The sequence below is a fragment of the Pituophis catenifer genome, unplaced genomic scaffold (genome assembly GCF_029215685.1).
Source record: "Pituophis catenifer annectens isolate HBS135680 unplaced genomic scaffold, rPitCat1.0.hap2 SCAF_2, whole genome shotgun sequence".
In the NCBI taxonomy this organism is placed as follows: domain Eukaryota; kingdom Metazoa; phylum Chordata; class Lepidosauria; order Squamata; family Colubridae; genus Pituophis; species Pituophis catenifer.
In genome coordinates, this window is record NW_027256882.1 from 181,067,230 (window position 1) to 181,090,773 (window position 23,544).

A 23,544-nucleotide genomic window follows, 5' to 3' on the forward strand; every position below is an offset into this window, starting at 1 on the left:
TATCATTTTCTCCTTTGCGAACAAAACATGCCCAGGCATTGCATGAAGTGCTTGGTTTACAGATCCGTTAACATCTTAATAGCTTTTGTCTAACCTTAAACCAACATCTCAAAGTGGATCCTCAAAACAGGACACAATATCCCAAGTGGTCTGGCCAGCAGAGACTACAATGAAATGATTACGTCCTGTGATCTGGATGCTTCTATTAATGTAGCTGAAGATTGCATTTGCCCTTTTAGATGCTGTCTCACATTGCTTACTCAAGTTCAGTTGATGACACAGTAGTATACCTAATTATCCCTGTCATTATTCCTGTACCCTTTTCTATATGAATTTTCCTACTCCCATACAAGGCGGTGTATTTGTCATTGCCCAATATCACTCTGCTGGCATTGTCCCACACACAAACCTGTCACGGTCAGTTTCATCGTAATCCATGTTTCTCAATCTTGGTGTCTTTAAGATGTCCAGATATCTTAAAGTAGCTAAGATTGCTATGAAGTATTAGCCATTCCTTCCAGCTTGTTTCATCTGCAAATCTGATTACCTTTTTCAGTCCATCCTGTAGGTTGAGGTTGAATAGCACCAGCCAAAGATGAGCCCAGTTAATCCTTATCTTCAGGATGATGCATCCATTTACATATACAGTATTTTTACAGACATCTCAATCCAATTGTCACGAGGAACAGGGAATTCAGACCTAATTTACTGCAAGCTGATTACAAATTACTGTAAATTACTACTTCCCATGATATAATAGTAAGAAGCTATGACAATACACCATGTAAGAAAACAGAGGCACACAAAATACTACTTCCATCAAAATAAGAAATAGCAAAATAAAGCATGTGAAAATTCATAGCTCAAAAATATTTTTGAATTATAATTTGAAAAATGAATATAATTTAGTAATGAGAAGAATCTTGGTTCTAGTACTGATTAATCTTAAATACATTTGCTTCATGCTTAACGAAAGCTATGAGTTAAGCTATGTATTCACTATCTTTCATTTTTAATATTTCCTTTAAAACAGAAAGGATTATTTATAAATACACAAAACAAGCTTCCTCTAAATAATTGTTCATATACATTGTATCAATAGTTCTTCCAAAGGAAATAGCAACAGTAGGTTGGAGAATATATGTCATTTAGATTTGAACTAGTATCACCATCAGTTTCCCAAAATCCTGTAGAAAATAAGGACCCCAAGAGACCTTTAAATGATTCTGCATGTATGTGCCATTTTGAGGACCTAATTAATCACAACAGAAAAAAACAAACCTTTTATTTAAAATATTGTTAGATGGCAAGAACTTTGATCTACTTTGAATAGTTTCTCTTTGGTTCCCTACTTTTAATACACTCATTAAGAGCACTATCAAAATAAAAGCTGTTCCGAGATTGAATGAGTCTGCGCTAGTTTTACCACTAGAGGGAACCAGAGTATTAAATTACAGGTACTGATACAAATCTTTTTCAATCTGCCACTGTGTACCTGGACTAAAAATCTTCTCAGCTAACCAGTTTGTAGTGAAGGCAGCCTACCATCTGCTTTTTACACAATGCCACACTAAGCATCAGCCTCTCCTCAGCTACAGTGTGCATAGGGGGGTTAAGGCTGAATGGGTTATGTGTACAGTGTTTTCAAAATTCCTCTGCTCAGGCACAGCTATTTAGTGCAAAAAGTGTTCAGTGGATAACTCCCCCCCTTTTTTTTCAGTTTTGGTGGATTGTCCCTTTCATAATTATTGTAAGGAAAAATTTAAAACCGATGAACATCTGTAAAAGATGGAGGCATCAAGCCAAAATAATTGTTTTGCTTGGATGCAGCAAATCCATCTTATTTGATGGGCTCAATTATCCCAGCTATATAGAATGTTGCTAGAAGCGTAATGGCATTCAATCCAGATTCTCAACATGAATTCAGCCAAATAAAGGTATAATGCTGAAAGGCTGGTATAGAATTGTGAATGGAGCAGGGCAAATATGCCAAAATTCAGAGCAGACTTTCATAGAACAAGTCCATGTCTATTTACATACATCCTTAGTGTGAATCCTACACACACAGAGAAGAGTGAACTTGATCAAGGAATGGGAAAAATATCAAGTTTATTGCTTGGCCCATTCATCTGATATTTTTGTCGCCATATACAACTATAGTAGATTCAATACTTTACATTCTTTTACCTTTAACAAGAGGCTGAAGGAATAATGTCAGAGACATTCCTCCTTTGTGGCTATTACTGATGACAATGTTTCAAGTTAAATTTCGTAATGTTATCATTAGGAAATGTACCAAACAACATCCAGCCAAAATTCTAGGCAATAATCATTTAGGGTGGTGCTATGGCTCAGTGATTAAGACACTGGGTTTCTTGTCTGGAAAGCCAACAGCCCAGTTTTGACACCTGAGCATTGTGGAGGAGGCTCCCATCCTTGCCCTAGCTCCTGCCAAGCTAGCAGTTTGAAAGCATACAAATGTGAGAAAATAGGTACCACTTTGGTAGGATGGTTATGTCATGCTGCCCACATGACCACATAAATGTCTTTGGACAGCGCAGGCTCAATGACCTTGAAATGGAGAGGAGTGCCAGCCCCTATAGTCAGTGGACTCCATTATCTTTACACAACCTGACTTATTTTTAGATGCCTAATGTGTGTGTGTGTGTGTGTGTGTGTGTGTGTGTATTTAACCACATCCTGCCATTTGATTAAAAGTAAATATTTTTTAACTTAAAACTCCAGCTATATTTATTCAACAAATTGAATATGGCAATCAGCTCAGTAGTTCCCAAACTTTGCAGTCTGACTTGGTGGGGGCTGGTGGGGGTGGTAGGGGTAGGGGGGAACCAGGCTGCACAAGCAGTGTGCTGGCATGCACACATGCAGCTCCACTCACACAAGAGAGAAAAGAAGCCTTTGGAGCACTGTTTCCTTCAGGCTTCTCCATGCCAAAAGCTTTTGCAAAGGGACAGAAGGCTTGAAACAGCACGAGACTGCTCTCCCGAAGCTTCGCAAAAGCTTTTGGCGCAGAGAATAGAAGCCTTTGGGAGCGCAGTCTCATGCTCCTTCAGACTCATGGAGGCTGCCCGATATTTGAAAAGCAGATCGGGTGCCCTGCGCAGGCAGCCTTGGTGAGTCAAAAAAGCTGAGCAGGGCATGTTCGTCCCACTCAGCTTCTGCTCCCACTGTTCCACTTTTGGAGCATTGGGAGTAAGCAGCTTCACGGCCCTATTTTGAATAGGCAACGGCCCAATAGTGGCCCGAGGGTTGGGGACCCCTGAGCTACATGGTGCAAACAGAACTTGCTTTTTTGAGAGAGAAGAGAAATTCAGAGAATGCATTTGCTATTAAAAAATCTATTGTTGAAGTTCCAAATGGTCACGGCACAGCAGAGAAAGGACTTTAGATTGTTCTGTACAGTGAAGCATTCCACATTCCATAAGAATTCTAAGTTGGCCTTTAATGCATAATGAGAAGTGCAGTAAATTGATCGGGCCTCTGAGAATTACATGTCACAATCTGTAGGCAGATTTATTTTAAAGACTGATAATACAGTATTTTAGGTATCCTTTTGTTCAGCCATCTCCTCCTTGTTATCTGGAGTTGAGGAAAGAATTTTGCTTTCCATTGCTTTTTTGGCCAGAATCCCCCTCATACGTTTTTTCTCCTCCTTCTGCTCCATCCGTTTAATCTTCTCCCTTTCTAACACCATCTCTTGGAATTCAGCACTGTGATGATCCAGGTGATAGCCATATTGTTCCCGGGCCTCAGCCAGTAACAACCGCCGTCGTTCTTTTTCTTGTTGTTCTTTGAGCTTGCGTTTCTCTTTTTCCTTCTGCCAGTTTTCTATCATCTGTGGCATTTTGGCCATTTTGGCAGCAATTGCCTCCTCTCTATAAAGCAAAAGACAAAACTATGAAACAAAACATTATACAGCTCTAGACATAGAAAGTATGTTTTCAATTTATTTTCAGCATTTTCACTTTAATGGGTGAATAGGTTCATACTAAATAGTTATTCTAACACCCAAGTCTATTATAGCTTTACAATTTAAAATATTCATTTTGGATAGTGTTCATAGAGATACCATGACACTGATCTAAAATATTGAGAGGTGTTCAATTTAACCTGTTAAACCAGCAATCTACAAATTGCATTTTATGCCACTTGAGTCCTCAAAGTAATGTAAAAAAATCCCAAAGTTACAATCAGTGGAAACTTCACATAAATGCCATCTTACCTGCCATCTAACATGAGCATGTTACTCAAATTGCAAATGTGCTCCTTAAAAGAGCCTGCAATTTCATATAGAATATCATATTTCTCTACAGCAGTATTTTTCAACTTTAAGATGTGTGAATTTCAACTCCCAGAAGTCCCTAGCCAGCTGGGATTTAAAATCTACACTTCTTGTTTGTCAAGGTTGAGAAACACTGCTCTACAAAAAAAGTCATCTATCAATACTACTTTCATTTTGTCTAGATTACTATACCATGCCCTGATTCATTTGGCACTTCCACCACTTCATGAGAGGGAAGAAAGAATAAAAACTCAGACAGCACCTGAAAAGAAGTTGCCTAAGCAAACCAATCCTCCAGCATGTTGCTCTGGATCTGATCTACCAGACAAGAGCAACAACACTAAACCATAGCATGGCAATCTCAGTTTTGCTTAGTTTTTATTAATACAAAGATTGTTTGCTCTAAATTTTATCAGGTGTTTTGCTTCAAACTCATGGTACACCAAATAATGCCTCTGAGGACAGCTCTACCAGCATCCTTCAAATACTGTTGAAATTACCCAAAGTAAAAACATCTACAAAGCAAACTACATTTAAACATGCAAAATGAAAAAACCAAAACAAAAGGATTTCTGTTGGTGCAGAAATAATTGCCCAAAAGATGGACACTGAACAAATGCTTATGGATGCTGCTCTGCTGTGGGAGATCTGCTAATCCACCCTTTGCAACTCACAAATCCTTATCCCCACACCAAGAGTATCAGAGGTATATAATTTTCATTTCGTGTTGCTGCAGGAGTCCTTCCTCTGTTTAGTCCCATTATTCTGCAACAACCTCTCTGATGGGGTTTCGGAACCAAGGGTGTGCAATTGGGCCTCAAGTAAGGCCAACTCAAGGGCCATTCCCTTGTGGCGTGGTTTGTTGGCTCAGTGGCAAATGGGCCCCTGGAACCAAGCATTTTACACAGCTCCTTTGATGAGACCAGCGTTTCTTAAAGTGTGGCTCCAGAGCCTGGGAGGTTCCTGAAGATCTTCTCAGGGGTCCGCGAAATCAAAATTATTTGCCAGCCTATGTTGAAATACAACCCTTGAAAGCAAAAGATCTTTTGAGGTCCTCCCGAAGCAAAAGGTTTAAGAAATCCTGGATTGGATTTATGTGAAGAACGGTCCTTCCCTTCTGAAACGACCCAGCAAAGCCCGAAGGCTGAAATTGCATCGCTGGAAGGGCGCTCGCCCAGGGAGAGGCTTCCCCGCGTGGCTGCCCTCGGGTCTCGCGAAAGGCGGCCACCCGCAACCTCCCTCCTTCTGCCTTCCTCACTTCTGTCGCTGCTTGGCTTCGGCCTCGCTCTCTTTGGCATCCAGCGACTGCTGCATCTCCTTCAAGGACGGGTACCAGGCTCTCTCCTCAGCTTCCATTTCCTGCAGCTTCTCCAGCGACGGCCACAACCGGGTCGGGTCCACCCCGGAGGCTTTCCCGTGCCGCCCAAACAGCTTGGCCTCATATTCGGGCGTCAGTTGCCAGGCCGGAGTACAGGGATCGGCAGAGTCCGCCCGATAGATTCCCTTCAGTTGTAACTTAAGCGGCTTGGCGTTATATAGCCGGACGCCACCCAGCAGCAGCCGACTTCCGCGGGCCGCCATGTTGCAACGCGCTTAGCAGGTGACCGGAACTATAGAGGGCGCCATCTTGGAATTAGCTCCCCCCTCTCGTGGGCGGGGCCATCTTGGATGCCAGCGCATGGCGGCCGCCATTTTGAAGTTTATTCCTCGCCGCGGGCGCCTCCATCTTTGGAACTTTCCGAACGGTCATGGAGGTTTGCTGTGTGGCGGTGAAAGTATTTCGTCATAGAAACAGCGAAGCCCTAACACAAAGTTGAGCTTGATTCCGATGTCATATTTTTTATCTTTGCATTATGTTTCTAAAAGTTGCAATGCATCTTTACGCAAGTGCTTTACGACACAACGTGGCTTCGTTAAATCGAAATTAGGATTTGGAAGGCTTCAGAGGAGCGATGCATCTTAACGAGATTTGTTTACGTGAGGATTTGCACAGCGCTAATTTTTTTCTGGAATCTCCTGCTAAGGTTCCTCAATTGCAGCGCCACTGCAGTCCGAGAAACAGGCTTTTTGTCTGAGAAACTAATTCGTGTGAGAGGCAAATGACATGGGTTTTGTAATTTGTTAACATAGTTACTTTGTATTTTAATTTGATTTATTTTCTCTCTTGTAACATTTTGCATTTTCCTTGTTGTGTTAAACTATAGAGAGAGAAACGTGGGGCTGGGGGGGGTGTTCTCCTTTGTCAGAGAGAGATCCCATTTTATGAGAGTACCCTAATAAACTCCTTTTAAATAATCTTCCGCCTCAGTTGCTTATTGGGAAGGTAAACTGAGGCAGAACCTAGGGCCAGATTTGGCTTTCAATGTGAAATATTTGGGTATCCTATTACGGCTACTCTATCCTTAGCTGCAACTTGGAGTAATGCGGGTACCTCGGCCTCTGGGGAGAGCTGGCGCGTAATGTATTCCGCCACTATGAAAAAAATCTAATGTCTTGAAATTGACCAGATGAGGGTGTTTTTTTTTTTTTTTTTAGCAAATAGGATGGGGCAGCAAATCTGTTGTAGACGTTTTTTTTCCTCAGACTTTCCTTGTTTTCAATCCTCTTTTCCCTTAATGTCCCTAAAGTTACAAGTGGTTTCATTTTATTGCAAGTTATCAAAAGCAGTTTTAACATCATCATGGGGATTTAACAATTTAATGTTAATGCAGATCTGTGGATTACAAGCAGGATGCCATAGAAATGAAGGCCTTGGGTGGACAATGAACTACAGTATAGATACAGTGAAATACAGTATACAGTGAAATACAATAAAATACAGTACAATAATAGAAAGTGGATCATGATAATAGTTTCTTTAAATATTTTTTAAATGCTTCCCACATATAATGGAATATATATAATTGTATATAAACCCATCCATGTATAAATAAATCCTCAAATTATTAAGCAAAATACTATGAAAAGGGCATGTCGGCTAATTGCATTTTTATGGTATTTTGGTTAAAAATTTGAGAGTCATCCACAGATGAGTTTTATATACAAGTATATACAGTACATTTATAGGAGGATACTACAGTGAAAAATATCTAATGGCATGGACAGTAGCATAGACTATTTTCTGACATCTCCAGTATTTTTACGTCAAACAATAATCTCTCTGATAATGATCATCTCTATTAATGAAATGTATTATTTAATCCTCCATCAGAAATCTTATCCTTTATCAATCACCTGGAAAAGGCTGGGAGAATAAAGTAAAAAAACCCCCCCACCTTTTAATTAAAAGAAAAATTAAAAAATAATTTGTGTCACAAATTGCATCATTCCATTTGTTAATGAGTGCTCAGTCACAATCAAAGACCATGACTTCCATACCATGACTTCCATACATTAACTTCATGTATCCAAGATACTACTGTATGATTAAAACCTTATTCTGGAACTGCATGATGAAGTATATTTCTATAAGTCTGACTATGAATGTACACTTCTAGGACAAAAGTAATCAATAGTTTCAGGATATATCAGAAATAATATTTCGGTAGTAGTACTGAGCATCCTACATCTTACTGGACTAAAAGAAAAAGTAACATTAAGTGAAAAAACAGGAGGTCCATTGGGAGAAATTTGATGAAATCTTTAAATCAACAGTATTCTGACACATTGTGTCCCGTTTCTTAAAACCTTCCTTCCCTGTCTTCTGACTTAGTCAGAGAAATGGACTGGTTTAAAACTCAATTTAGCAACAACTGAGGTTCCAGTTGTAAATTAAATTTTTATCCAGAAAATTGAATGAATTGGAATCTAGTGCCCTCAGGGTTACCTAAATAGGGCAAATGGGTGGTGTGGAACTATTCAGGAGATCCTGAGGGCACAGATAAACCTCCAAGTGGCCTCAATGACTCTCAGAAATGAGTTCTAACAACCAGATTGCAAGAAATATAAATCCTTCCATTGTCCACCGTTCAGTCGGAACTGAAGAAGCTTCTTGGATGAGAAGTGAAACGTCTTCAAGGAAAAACAAAGTCTAATTGTCTTCGGGATTACAGGTTAAATCTATTCTGCATTCACAATTATCACCTGCATTTTTGTTAAGCATTTTTTCTTTTCCCTCATCTAAATCATTTATGAAAATGTTGAAGAGAACAGTTCACTTAGAACAATATCCTGAGGTGTGTGCCTCCTCTCTCCCACCCTCTATGCACACCTAGATGCATTAAGGGCCAGTGGATATGACTGTTACAATCAACTGCAAACCTGCCCATTAACAGAATCCATTCCTCATTGTTCTCTTTTATCAAGTAAGTGGTCAAATTTATTAAATGCCTCCACTGAAATCTAGGTACACTACATGCATCTAATAAAAGTTCCTTGGTCTTCTAGTCACTTGTCAAAAAAAAAGTGTCTAGTATAAACTTTTTTATCTTCCAGTAATTCCTGTTCCTTTCTAAGTGCTTAGAACCCACTTTTTTCTTTTCCTTTTATTAAATATTTGAAAAAACATTCTTATAAAAATAATAGCAGAAAAAAGTAAAAAAAAGGACAGAAAAACTTTTTAAAAAGCGTGGGTGTGGGTGGGAGCGCCGGAAATCAAAAGAGCAGTTCCCTGGTACACATGCCCAGGCCGGGAAGCTGAACTTCCAGTTTCCAGCATGCATATGCGCTCCAGTCACCTGGTCTTCCAGTTTCTGGCGCGCATGTGTGTGAAGACCAGCTGATATGTGCGCATGCATGCGCTGAAACAGGAAGCTCAGCTTCTTGGCGCCTGCCTGTTTGCCAGGGAGCTGCTCTTCCGGTTTCCTGTGTTTCCATGCGCGCAAATACCAGCTGGCCAGTGCACATGCACACCAGAACCTGGAAGAGCAATGGCTGACGGCTGGCGTGCCTGGAGTGATGGTTTTCCGTGCCATAGGTTCGCCATCACAGATCTATTTGGTGGGGTTTTTTTTGTTTTTTTTTTGTTTTGCTGTCTATGGTATTGGATACCATCCTGTTTTACATAAATTTTTCCACATTGTCATTACTCACATTTTTCATCTCTTCTTTAAAAAATACATTTACAGGTGCAGAGATTATTGCTGGCAGATTTGTCCCAATTCTTCAAAAACCTTTGAAATGCCATACTTTTATCTGTCATTTTATAAATTTCGCTTTTCCTGCCTGGAACTTGAGTCCCCTCTAGTGGCATAATTCTATACTCAAAAAGTCTCAGTTTCTTTGTTGCTTTGTTTTCAACTTTCAGTCAGTAATGTCTTTCCTGATAGACTAAACAATTTATGTTCCTGTGGAACAATTATTTTCTTAATTCTTCAAAAATCTTAGCAAAAGTCCTAATATTCCAAATACATGATCTGTTTACAACTTTCTTTTGAACAAATTCTTACTTAGTTTTTTGTCATTTGTTTCTTATTTTTTAAGTTCTTTACCAGTTGGTTTTTCTTTTATTTTGGGATAATGTTTTACTTATCAGGTAGTTTTTCAAATCAGTTTGGCATTTTAGAAACATTCTTGATCAAGTCAGTTTCTAGTTATTAGCATAAGGCAATATAATAAGACTTATCAGTCAGAATAAATCATTAATAAGGTAGGCCTAATAACAGGGAAGGAGTTGCACAATGTATATTTTTATGGCTAAAAAAGGTCATTTTACGACAGCAAAATGGTAGAGAATAAACTCCTATGTGTAAAAAAAGCAAATTGGGAATTGACATTAAAAATCAAGTTGAAAGAAATGTAAACACATGCAAAATTAAATTTGAATTTGCAAATAAGTAACTTCCTTATTTCTGTGGTGGCTCAGTGGGTAAGACACTGAGCTGGTCGATCAGGTCGGCAGTTCAGCGGTTCAAATCCCTAGCGTCGTGTAACGGAGTGCGCTGATACTTTTCCAATGTTCTGCCAGCCTTGCAGTTCGAAAGCAGGTAAAAAAATGCAAGTAGAAAAATAGGGACCACCTTTGGTGGGAAGCTACAGTACTCCGTGTGTCTTCGGCATTTAGTCATGCCGGCCACATGACCACGGAGATTTCTTCAGACAGCGCTGGCTCCTTGGCTTAGAAATGGAGATGAGCACTGCCTTTAGAGCCGGAAACGACTAGCACGCATGTGCGGGGGAACCTTTACCTTTAATAATGATCTGGCCTAATTATTGTGTTTCCAGATGGAATATGAATTGTCCATTTTGACAATCAGCAGTTGTGGAAAATAAAGAGGGTGACTTTTATGGAGAGAGGAAGATTTGTTACCAGGGTAATATGTAGATAAACATTGCTTAAACTCAGATGAGAGGGGAAGGTTACAAGAACATCTCGGACAGGCACATGCCGCCCTTCCCATGATACATAAAAGAGGAAAGGGGAAATGTGCAGACCTAAGATTCTGTACTATAGTAAATCTGAATCAAAGTAGTTTTAGGTCCACACAGCATCTGTTTTTTGGTCTCGTCTACCTGTAAGGCTGACAGCAATGAAACAATATATACAGCAAGATGTTCTGTATTTGTCTTCTCTAAGTATAATATTAACAGTAAATTGAATATTTTATCGTCCATTGATATTCCCATTGTGGTATATAAATTGTTCTGTTTGGATTTTGCATCCATTCAATCATACGGTTTTTAACTTATTTGGATTCTAAATCATACTTCAGTAACAGCTTGTGGATAAGGCTGATGTTCTGAATTTTGTATTATTATAACTTTTTTCCCTCAAAATTTGCTTAAACCCAAGTATTAAGTTTTAGTTTTGTAATCTCTTTTTAACTAAGCTGCTTATTTCAGAGATTTTATTTCAGAGATTTCATCTTTGTTTTAATCCTTAACAATAAAATATATAAACTTAGTCTTGCAGGCTATATGAATTGTTATTTTTCCATTGATCAAATTTTTTGTACGCTATAAAAATAGATGTTTAATATTGAAGCAAGGAATGATAATTTGGTTTTAATCTTTTTCTATATTTTTCTCATATTTATAGTATGTTGTTTATAAATGATTAATCTGTTATAGATTATCCTCTTTTTATCAAAGGTACTTACACCAACTTTCTGAGAGTCTTGTTCTATCCACATTTTCTAGCAATTTTTTTTGTTATTTCAATGAATCTAGTCGTCCAATCACAATTCTAATATAGTCCTAATCCAAGTTAAACAGATGGCTTAATAATATAGTAAATATAGTTGTTATAATAATAATAATAATGGCTTATATTTTCTATAAAGTTCATGATGTTCTTAGATTATAGAACATAAGAAACAACCATCCTTACTGGACTTTAAATAAAGCTTACTTGGTTAACACAGTAGGAATCACTGTCTCATCTATAAAAAGTAGGTATTTAGATCTATGTTTCTTAACCTTGGCAGCTTTAAGCACCATGGACGTCAACTCCCAGAATTCCCCAGCCAGCATTCCACAAAGGGCAGCTTAAGCTTTTCTTATTTATGACCTGGGGATGAGATGAAATCAAGTCATGGAGACCAAACTAAAAGAGAAGTGCCAGAACATGTTTATAAACATGTTTATAAACAAATTTATAAATTATTTTAACTTTATTTTTTAACTGTGATGTTTGTATAGATGTTTTTTATCTGGCTGTTCACCGCCCTGAGTCCGAAAGGAGAAGGGCGATATAGAAATTCGAATAAATGAAATGAAATAAATGAAATGTTTTCCCTGTGGTTGGAGGCAAGAAACCCTATCACTGTTTGGAGGCTGTTCAGTCACTGAAGTGAATATTGTGAAACTAATCTAGAGTTTTGCTTATTTCAGGCCTTGCAGTACTTCTCTTGAACCTAGTGCTGAATACTGTAGAACTCACACTTCCCACCAACTTCAATACTGCCCATCATCATTTTTATTGCAATCCGTTTTCTTTGCTTTGTCATTCACGATCCTTGTCTCTGTCTTTCCTTCAGCTGCCAGCCATTGGCAGTAGCTTCACATCAGCCAGAATTTGCAGTCTAAAAAGCAGCATTTCCCCTAGTAGCATTCGCCAACTTTAAACTGCCTTTTACTTAATTGTTTAGCTGGCATCTCCTTTCCTGTTCCCCAAAGAGGGAGTGAGATAGGAAAGCTTAAAAGCCTTACTAATAACCTGCGGTCCCCTGGGGAATTGCTGGCGAGGGAGGAAAAAGGAGGGCAAATGGCTTTTCTTTACTTCTTCACCATTACCAGCTCACATCATCCTCTCCACTCTTCCCATCTCAACACCCCCAAAGTCAGCCCAGCCAGTCTAATTTAAGGGAATCCAACTTTCCTTTAAAAAAAAAAGCTAATTAAATGCTTCAGTTCAGCTGAACAAATTAGTCAATGGCGAGAACACAACTGGCTAGGATTTCCTCTCCCACACCTCATTGTCTCATCTCTTGATTTTCCTCTTTCTCTGTAAGCCTATTAGTTTGTCATTAATATTTCTCTTTGGAGACAACACCCTTCACTTTCTTCAGTGTCTTCATGATTTCTATCACCAGAGAACAAGTAATGAACTGAAGGATGTATTCCTTTACAGCTTAACTTAGCCCTCTTTGCCTAAGTGAGAGATTCCTACCCACTCTGGATCCCTGACCCCACCATATAACATTTAGCATCACACCCAGCCCATTCTTCAGGACAGGAATCCAATGAGAATTTCCCCCAAAGAGGGCTGACCAGCCTCTGCCTGAACCAATGTGGTTAAAAGGAATTCACTTGCCACTTTTTAGCTCTTAGTAATTTCATTTGGCAAAATAGGGCCAAAAATCTAAAAACAACTACTTGGCTTGAGGTAAATCAGTCAGTTAGCCAACTTCTTGTACCTGGTGTTCTGCTTCCATCCAACTTTATTTGAAAATATCTCAACTGGTGCCATGATGCAGTACTGAAGTACTGACAGTGAATGATGGAAGATAAGAATGATAACAAGTTTTATCTCCCTTTATTCAGGGAGTAGATCAGAATTCTGCATAATTTTAGTGCCCTGGTCCTTGTTTGGAATGTTTTTAAGATGAAAACATATGAATAAAGTGAATAAGGCTTAGAAATGTATGTTTAGCACTTTTATGTGGGGCCCGTTAAGAGCTTTCCATGCATCATCCCAATGATAGAGATGGTCCTCACTTAATGACTCATCACTTGGTGTCTGTTTGAAGTTACAATGAACACCCCCAAAAGTTACTTATAACCCATTTCCAGAGTTCCAATGGCTCCCCCCACCCCACCCCGTTATATTACTGCATTTTGGGTGCTTGGCTCATCTTTATGGCTGGTGGTAATGTTGCACAGTCACATGAACCACAATTTACAATGTTGAACTGAATTGAACTGAATATTTGGCCAAGTGTGATTAGACACACAAGGAATTTGTGTCTGGTATAGAGGCTTTCAGTGTACATGCAAAGCAACAGAATAATAATATCAATAAAAGATGGTGAGTAAAGAAGATAATAAGGATAATTAATGCACACTACATGTGTAAGCATACATAGACATTAGGCAGCAGCACTGTGAGAATTAGGTGTTCAGCAGAGTGATGGCACAAGGGAATAAACTCTGTCTATGGTAGTTATTTTGGTATATAATGCCCTATATATATATATATATATATACACACACACACACACATATACATATATATATATTATTGTGATTTATATATATATATTTGCTGGTTTCCAACCAAAAATGCCTGTAGGAATATATGAATTCGGTTAATTTGCTTAACAAACAAAACAAGATATAAAGTTAGATCCGATCACATGGGTGCCTGAACTTACAAACATCATGACTTATAGAAATTCAGGGCTCCCAGTTCCTACTTCCCCAGTTCTTAAGCTCAGATAATAAAAGGAAGGCTGGACCAAGGTGTGTGCTATATGAAGGAATAAGACAGCCTTTATGTTATGTTGCCATTTGTAATAGATGTAGAGGTTACAGAGTCATTTATAGTTGCTTGCAGAGGGTTTTTTCTCCCTCCCTTTTTAATTAAGGGACTTCTTTCTCTCTCCTAATTCTTGCTTTATATGTTATATTCAGAGGCTTTGGCAAGGCTGAAGCTGAGTGGGAGCTGCTAATTCTGCCAGGTGGAGAACAGACCCAGGCATGACAGATGGTTAAGTCTGGCATCTTAGCCTGGCCATTTGGTAATATTGCTGTTTTTGGGCTGTGCTACATGCACACATACACGGCGTTGTCCTCATGTCCTCCAGCCATGCAGAAGAACACCATCTTCTCAACCTATCCAGCTGCTGCTATCTAGACATACTGAGGTCCTCCCAAGAGATGGAGGGAAAAGGAGCATTACTTTTCTGAAGAGGGGCAGCTCCAAAAAATGTGTCACTCCACACCCAGAATGCCTGCTTTGGAAGTAGTTTGGTAGGACCTGAATTGACTTGCATCCTGAAGATGGGCAAGACTGTTAACATCCATAGCAAGGGGGCAGGTTACTGTCTGCCCCAAATCTATGGTAGAAAGACTCCCCCCTGCAGGAGAACGATCATCTTCACCTGTCTCTTTTAAATTCAGTCTGTCAAGTTGTTTTGTATAACTTGGACATCTGACAGATGCCTCTGCCAACAGAAATGGGACCAGTGGAAATGGACTCTTCCACCTGTTTTTGTATCTCACCAGCAAAATTATGGAAAGGAAATAGATTTTGAGCAAGAGAAAGCAGGACTGATTTAGACAAATTTGCACCAGTGCGCGCACACACTTTCTCCACCTCACCCACCCCTGGCAGACATACATGCTGAAGGTCAGAGCTACCTGACCTACAGTGGATTATGGTGTCAGGGTCAAGGTGAGCCACATCCTTGGTGTTTGAGTGAGAGTTGCAAGGAAAGTGCAACCAGTAAGGACATTTTCCCATGAAAGTCCCCATTGAAACAAATAGGCTTTTGAGAAGCAGCACTGCACACCAGGGTCAGTTCTTGTGCCGCCTCCTATGCTGTCCTTAACAGCATCCAAAATAGCTGCATTTTCTTTTTTTCATGCAGGATACATCTGTGAGAACAGATGGTGAGATCCTTGACAGAAGGAGCTTTGGGCCATCCATCCAATAATTTAAAGTTTTCTTCCCCAACCTGGAGACTTCCAGATGCATGGAGACTGCAATGATATCCAGCAGGCTTTGAGAAAACTGATAGGAAAGACCGATAGTACAGTCCAGGATAGAGTGGTATGTGTTCTTCCACATAGTAAATTGTACTTGGCAGCAGGAGGACAGATTTCCTTCCTTCCACTTGACCTGCCACTAAGCAGCTACTTTATTTTCATGCTTTACTTGAAGGAAATCTCTAGTCTGGGTCTACCCAGGCTAATTGATGCCACCAAGTTCAGAGAGCATCTGGTGGTCCTCCATAAAGAGTAGCTTGAGAATGGGCACAGAGATCCCACTGAGAGGATTTATTTTCTAAGCCTGCAGCTCAGTCATGGATAGAAAGCAGCCAGCTGTTTATTTTCGGAGTCCAGTTTACTAGCCGGACTGAAAATAGGGAGAGAGGTTTTCTGACCTGTGTACGCCTAGGAAAAACATTCAGCTGAAAAATCCTTAATCACATCAAAGCAAACTGAGCTTGTGGAGTCCATTAAGACTTGACCCCTTCCCCCCACTGAACTGTAATTCAGCAGTAAGCTAACGTCAAATGAGTGCACTTAGATCAGCTTCCCCCAAACACAAGAAGGAAATGCAGTTTCCAAAGCAATCAATGGAAGGGTAACAAAGGGAAAGAACATCTGTGTAGGTAGGAATCTGAAGTCCCAAAAAAAGAAATGGCATCAGAGCAGGCCCAGTCTTCATTTGCCAAGTACACAGAACTAGAATGGATTTGTCATGCTGCTGCCTTTTCTGGATTATCATGACTGTTCACTGTGGAACACAGAATTCAGTGTACATTGGAGGGGGGAGGGAATATGTGCTGGGCATTATGGCATCCTGCCTGCACCATTAACAATGTACTACTATCTTTGTCCCTGTTGGTGAATGCATCCTCTTGGCCTCGTTAGAAGTAGACAAATCTTTCCATGCAGAGGGTCGGCATCATTTGCTCAATTCAGCTCATAAATGGGATGCAAGCCCAGTTTGTTTACTTGTAGGCCTCCATTCCCAATGTCTGAGGTGTTTACACTGAATGTAGAAAGGTAGATCACTCATTACACAAGTATGACTAATTATGAATACCTCCCATTCCGTGAGTTCTTGCTAGTCAGATGTCAGGAGGCCACCAAACAGAGATGACTGCAGGTCACTAAGGGGCTGTGGGCAGTGTGGGAATTGGCCAGCAAGCTTGGTCACAGGGGAACATTGGCTGAGTCTCCTCCCTACCCATGAGGTGCACACAAAGGCAGCCCAGGACAATGGGCCATCCGCTTCTTCCTGGAACTAGCCTGATTTGTTCTACTGGTTGGGAAGTGAGGAGGACTGATTTAGTGTGGAAGGATGGATCTCATTTTTGGCCTGACTAAGGTTGTCCAGCTGATGCTGCCCTGAGCAGAACGGCTGGCTCATTGGCCCCACACATTCGCCCTTTGCTAGTGTGCTGAAGTTGTCTGCTCTGTTCTATTTTGTTTGCACTAACCTATTGGAGGAAAGGGAACAATGGGTTTGTAGCTGCCCCACAGCAGCTGTAGTTAGTGCAGTTCAGTCAGACACGGCTCAACATAGCATTTACTCTGGTTTTATGGATAAACTGACATATCCATGGAGGCAAACTGTGACCTTTGGTACAGACTTTGATCCCAATAGTCACCATTGACCTCTTAGCTGCATATTTGAAACATCTTACGTTATGGAAAACAAGATATATGAAGAAAGCTGGTAATCCTCCAAAGGATTTGGGCGTCGCCTCTGAGCACCTGAATTAAATAACTTTGGTTCAACTTGGGTGACAGAAGGAGGAGATGGAACCAAAACTGGGGAATTTGGGGGGGGGTAAGAATTATTACAGCTGCACATCTGGGAATTGATTAGGGAGGAAGAAGAAATTGGGCCTTAAGAATAGCAACCAGTTCTTATGCCAAGTTTTTGTATTTCTCTTTTAACCAACCCTGCAGCCTTCATTTCCTCCCCATGAAGTTTTTAAGAGGCTGCCTGCCTGCACAATTGTTGAAAGGAAAAAAAGGAGGGCTGGGTTCTTCTGTGCCATTTAGCGTGGCAGGCAGAGCAGCGTTGAAGGACGGGTGTGCGCCAGCTGTTCAGAGACCTTTTTCACAAGTGCCAGTGGCCTGGAAAGATGGATACTGAGTTCCAAGTGGAGATGGCTTTAGTTTTGTGAGGCATCTGGGGAGTGGGAGCTGCTCTGCTGGCCCAGGACCCTCAGGGGAGGAAGGGCACAGGCATTTCCAATGCCATGGGGGAAAAGCTAGGCTGGGAGCTGGGTGGGGGAGGCTCCATGGTCAACCTGCCCCCTCATCTCTGGAACACAAACAGCTGCCCTTTGCACTTCAGATGATGAAGCCTTGAAGCTGCCAAGATGAGAGAGGATTTATAGTGCCCTAGAAAAGTGGCATAATCCCAGACTCCTTGGAGTGGTGTGTGTGTGTGTCTGTGTGTAATAATTTCCCTCTGCCCTTCTGCTCCCTGTTGGTGGCACGTGCTGCTTTGCAGTCTGGAACTGGGGCTGCCAGACGGAAACATGAGAAGTAGGCCCAACCCTCCTCCTCCTCCCACTACCCCCCACGCCCACCCCACAAAGCAGGGAAATGTGTGACTCTTGTTAATTTCCTTGCTGCCCCAGCCTGTTCTGCAACTGCATTTTTTTCCCTTTTGAGTCCAGTCAAGCAGGGTGGGTTAAGTCATTTCTGAGGCCTCTTTCTTTGAGGAAAGAAGGGTGGGCTGATTCCACCCAGAGAGCTCATCTCCAAAGCAGGTCCAAGGCTGCCTCCTGTGCAATCCAAGTGGGGGAACAGATGGGTGGAATCCTCTCTACGTCTGCCACCATGGCAGATGGCACAAGCTGGCACTCTGTTACCTGGGCACTTTCATCTTGTCCTACAGGATAGAGAGTCCTCGGGTCAGCCTTGAAAACAGGAGGCTGGCATGGCCCAGCCAAGCTGCCACTGTGCTTGCACATGGGTGCTAGCTCTCTCCTACTGTCCAAGGTGGGTGTGGGACGGAGGTGAATAGGGTTGCAGCACCCTTGGCTTCTGAATGTCTGGAATGGTAGACAGGGAAAGGGAAGGGTTTCTCCTGCTTCTTTGGAAAGACCTTTATAGGTTTTCTCAGCTGCAGACTCTCTTGTATGGTATTTTATTTTCATTCTGATCTTCCAAACTCGATTTACAGCCTTGTTGAGTTTTGTTGGGAAGCCAAAATCTGGGAGACCCAATGTCCTGGGTTTTCAGCAGCAATCCCACGGTGTACTTAGCTCAGTTTTAAACTCTAATGGTTTAATTTCTCATGTGTGGATTTACTACCTGGAAAACAGGAGATCACTCTTCTCGACCTTTTAATGGTTGCCCTCTGGCATTTGAGTGCAAGAAGAACATGATGCCATGGCCAAGGATTCATATTGTCCAATAGGTTTCCTCTGTTGATTTCCAAATGATCTAGGCCAGGGGTGGGTTCTATTTACCTTTACTACCGGTTTGCAACGGGATTGCGCGAGCAAACGCATGCGTAGATTGCTTCTGATGACGTCAGGGTCAGTGGGCGGAGCCTCCCACCAATTTTACTACCGGTTCTGTAGAACTGGTCCAAACCAGGGGCAACCCACCACTGATCTAGGTGATCTCTCTTAATTAAGTCTAAAGTATTTGAATTCTGAGCCTGGTGGCTCAGCAGACTGATAACATTGTGATTAACACCAGCTGCCTGCAATTACTGTAAGTTCGAATCTCACCAGGCTCAAGGTTGACTCAGCCTTCCATCCTTTCTAAGGTAGGTATATTGAGGACTCAGTTTGTGGGGGCAATAAGCTGACTTTGTATAAATATACAAAAGTATGAAGGCTATTGCTTAACGCATTGTAAGCCGCCCTGAGTCTCCGGAGAAGGGCGGCATATAAATCAAATTAAAAAAAAAAAAGTATGCCTCATTTAGCAACTCCCTTGCTTAGCAACTGCTTGCAGTTATGGTGGAGATGAAAAAGTAAACTTACAACCAGTCCTCAGATTTATAATCTTTATAAAGCAGAAGAAAGCTGAAGTAAGATCATAAACACAAGTGGTTTCACTTATTTTTTTTTATTATAATTTTTATTAATATATTCTATACACCAATACACAAATAAAATATACAATCCTGCCACCATGGTATAATGTGATTACATTGTCCATAAATATAAAGTCATTCCTTTATACATACATGTTTGCCATCATATATATACATCATCATATATCTATTCTATCCCACCTTTTCTGGACCCAATCGTACCATAGTTTCCAACTGTTATAAAATTCTGAATCTTTTTTACCATTGATCAATCTAGTTAATCTATCTGATTCCGCACACTCATTAATTTTATATATTATTTTCAAATCCATCAGTAAGTATTGATTTTTCCACTCCTGCGCATATGCTAATCTTGCTGCAGTAATAATGTGAATCAACAAGAACCATATATCTGATTTAACATTCAAAGGTTTTGCCCCCAATAGAAAACCAATAAGTGGTTTCACTTATTGACTGCTTTGCTTAATGACCAGGTTGTTGGTCCCAGTTGTGTTTGCTACGTGAAGACAATCTTTACTTTTTCTCATTTTAAGTTTATACTTGTTTATTGGGCTTACGTTCTGATTTTCTTCATGGTTCATAGGGATTTCTAAATTTAAACGATTGACCAGTCCATCTCTGCTTAACCACAGCTACATTTCTTTCTAGAAATACACAGGTGGGTGGGCAACTGTTAAGCTGCTGGGGGGGTGGGGGGTGTCATAAACTACTGTATGTTGGCTGTGATTTTATGTTTGAGAGCTAAAATAAGGCTACTAATGACATCAACAGAAAGGTGGGTACAGAATTATCTACCTCCATTTTTCCATTCCTAGGAGTCTGTTCCTGCTCTTTACTCTTCTAGAAGTTTAAGTCCATCTGGGACTTAATGAATTCCAAACTTTAGGATAGGATAATGTTGGAGCCTCAGTAGATGCATTGGAGAAGGAGAGTAGAGATGCCAGCTTTTGGTGTTATTGTTTTCTGGTTTTATTGTTGTTGTGAGCTGCCCAGAATTTTGTTGTTCAAGATGGGCACATATATAAATCAAATCAAATCAAATCAAATCAAATCAAATCAAATCAAATCAAATCAAATCAAATCAAATCAATCAACTATTTCTTGAATTTTCCTGATACTGGCAGTGATATTTTGGCAATGTTTTGGCCAGATCTAAGATCCAGATAATATTCCTCCTAATTTTTCTATCCCTCCCTGTTGTCACCCAACAAGTTATCTATATGTATGTATTTAAGTGCACCGGAATGTGATTTTTTTACAGCATCCCGACACTTATAAGTGTGAACTAACAGTTTGAAGCAGAGACGTCTGTATGTTTTATAGCAAGAGTGGATTTGTTTTATTTTGTAATGAGCATAACTAAGAATAAGTATGACTTTTCCTTCCTTTCTTCTTATAAAAATCTTTCTCATATTAAGGCACCCTTCTAGTTAATCCCATGCTAAAAGGGAAATAAGTTGGCTTACCTGGAAGAAGTCCTTTTTCAGTGACATCACTCCTCCTTCCCAGGGATCCCTCTTTGTCCAAAGGACAACCATCAACCCGCTCATCCTCTCTGCCATGCTGCTCCTGCCCTTTTCAGCTTCCTACCCTGCATCCCTGCTGACACCCTGGCAGAAAAGGAGGCAAGAGACACCACAGATGCACAAAGAGGAGCGAGGTCCCCTGGGAACAACCATTCTGGGGAGGGTATCTTGCAATGCATGGAATTGGCCGCTGGATGTCACTTGGGAGTTGCGTGTTAGCAGAACAAGTTGCAATGGGAGAGGCAGATGGGCTGAAATGCAGCCCCTTCGATAAGGGCTCCAATGTGGTAGCCATTCATTGGCCTCAAAACAAGAGCAACGGTCGGTCCCTTTCCCCTAGAAACTGCTGTCCATTGAGAAGTACCCTCAGAAGATCTTCCAACTTTATCATTGCTGACCTGGTGCACTATCACTGGTGAGGGTGTCATTCTTTGAGAAGTCTGGGGTAACCTCTTCAGGGCTGTGCATCTGTGTGCTTTTCTGCCAGAGGGAATGCAAGAGTCGAATTCCCAGTAAACAAAACTTGCCTGTTTTAAAAGATGGGACTTGGCCCCTCGCCACCTTTTTCTCCGTTGTTTATCTCATATCAACCATCGAAGGGATTGTGCTCCCTCCAGCATTAATTCCGAAGCATTTTCTCTCCCAGAATTAAAGCTTTTTATAAAGAGGGCACAATACTAAAGGACTCCTTCTCCTTATTCCCCCTCCTGCCTTGGCTGCCACTCTCTAAAGATCTGGCTGGAAGATAGATCCATATTTACATGCAATCTGTTTGCACCCATCTGGTGAAGATGTCGGCCTTCTTTTATATTACAACTTGCTTGGCTTCCCATTTGCTACAGACATGAGACTCAGGTGCTTAAATACCCTAAACCCATCTGACTTGCAATAACCAGCCAATCTCCTCTGATCTCTGTTCCTCGCTAACGTTTCCAGAAAGGCGAGGAAGCCTTTGTCCCCTGGGGACCTGTTACTCACACTGACTTTGGGGGCAATCCCGCTGTTCCCTAGTCATTCCCAAAGACAGGGCCAGTTTTGCAATCTTGCACTTGCTGGGCAGGCATACGTTGGCTTCAACCACCAGGGAAAATTGTAGCAACAGCTTCCCTGACCTTGATGCCTGAGAAGTGCTGGAGGAAGAATTTCTGGCTTTGAGAAGATAGACCCAGGGAGAAACTCTGTCTCTTTGACTGGTCAATTCTTGCTCACTGTCCATTCACCAGACAGTATTTTTACTGACTTGTATTAAACCCAACATGCATTGATTAAGGCTAGGGAAGGCAGCTGAGAACAATAGTTGGGAAACTGGAACAGTTACAAAATTGTAGCTCTCGCCAGCTTGGATTCTGGACCACTGCAGAGTTGCTATATTTTAGTTGGGCAATATTAGTGGCACTGGAATCCCTTTCTAGACAGCACAACTCACTTGTCTCTGGTTTAACCAGTTTTGGCTTTTTTGTTTAGTTTTCTTTAAAAGGTCCTTCATACCCCCCATCCAGATTTGGCAGAATGAAAATCCCCTTGCCAAACAATTTGATCTAATATAGCATAGCTTTTGCAAGCAGGACAGGCAGACATGGGAGATGCCCTCAAACAAAATGGCACAACCCAAACCATTTGAGATGACAATTTGGGGTAGGATTGGACCCAGATGAGTAACATTAAATATAAAAGGTACCTCTTGTGCCACTGTCATTGCCAATACTCTTGCATCATGTACATAGAAAGTCAAAGCAACAATCAAGATATTTATTTAAGAAAATCATAGAAACCAAGGAAAACCTCTATACAAAGATGAGCATGCTAAAAGATAAAAAAGGCAAAGATCTTCTGGAGAAAGAAGATGTAAAGAAAACATGACACAAGTATACAGAAGAACTCTACAAAAGGACCCCCAAATCAATGGCACGTACAAAGGTTTGGTCACTGAGTCAAGGCAGTTACAGCCTACAGAGTGGGTGCTAGGGTTATTATTTGGAGGATAATGGAAAGGGCAAAGGTGTCCATGTCCCCAAATAACTCTTTTTGCTTTATTGATTTTATTAAGATTTTGTAGACTATAGCAAATTGTGGGTAACTCTTAAAAACATGGGTATATTGGTACACCTGATCTGCCTGTTGAAGAATTTGTAGGATGAGGAAGCAAGAGACAGGACAGAATATGGAGAATATGAACTAAATAGTTTAAGTTTGAAAAATTATGGGCTACGTTTGTACAGTTATCTTACTTAAAAGAAGTGTTAGGGGTCTAGGGCAATTCATCACAGCCACATGACCTTGCCCATTTCAGCCTGGCTAACCCACAGGGGCCTTTGTCCATGGCTGGTCCTCCAATGGTGATATACTGCTGCTACGCTGCTTCTCAGAGGCTGCTGTGGTGACCAATGCATCACGACCCACATCTTCACAGATGATTCCCTCTGTGGCATGATTAAACACACCTCTGGTGCTTCTGGCAGCGGCGGTATAGGTGGCAGTGGGGCCCCCTCGGTGTCACATTCCCCAGCAGCATTTGGATGGCAAGGGGTGGGATGACAGGCCGGCTTGGCCAGCAGCATTTGAGGACTGGG

At 41.0% G+C, this 23,544-nt stretch overlaps 1 protein-coding gene across 1 annotated transcript; it reads right to left on the reverse strand.

Moving 5' to 3' along the window:
• Positions 1–2,084: 2,084 nt before the first annotated feature.
• GADD45GIP1 (GADD45G interacting protein 1) lies at positions 2,085–5,920 on the reverse strand. Its single transcript, XM_070938256.1, has 2 exons — positions 5,562–5,920; positions 2,085–3,896 (listed from the first exon to the last, which is right to left on the reverse strand). The coding sequence occupies exons 1-2, from the start codon at positions 5,882–5,884 to the stop codon at positions 3,563–3,565; spliced, it is 657 nt and encodes a 218-aa protein (XP_070794357.1). The 5' UTR covers positions 5,885–5,920; the 3' UTR covers positions 2,085–3,562.
• Positions 5,921–23,544: the final 17,624 nt, after the last annotated feature.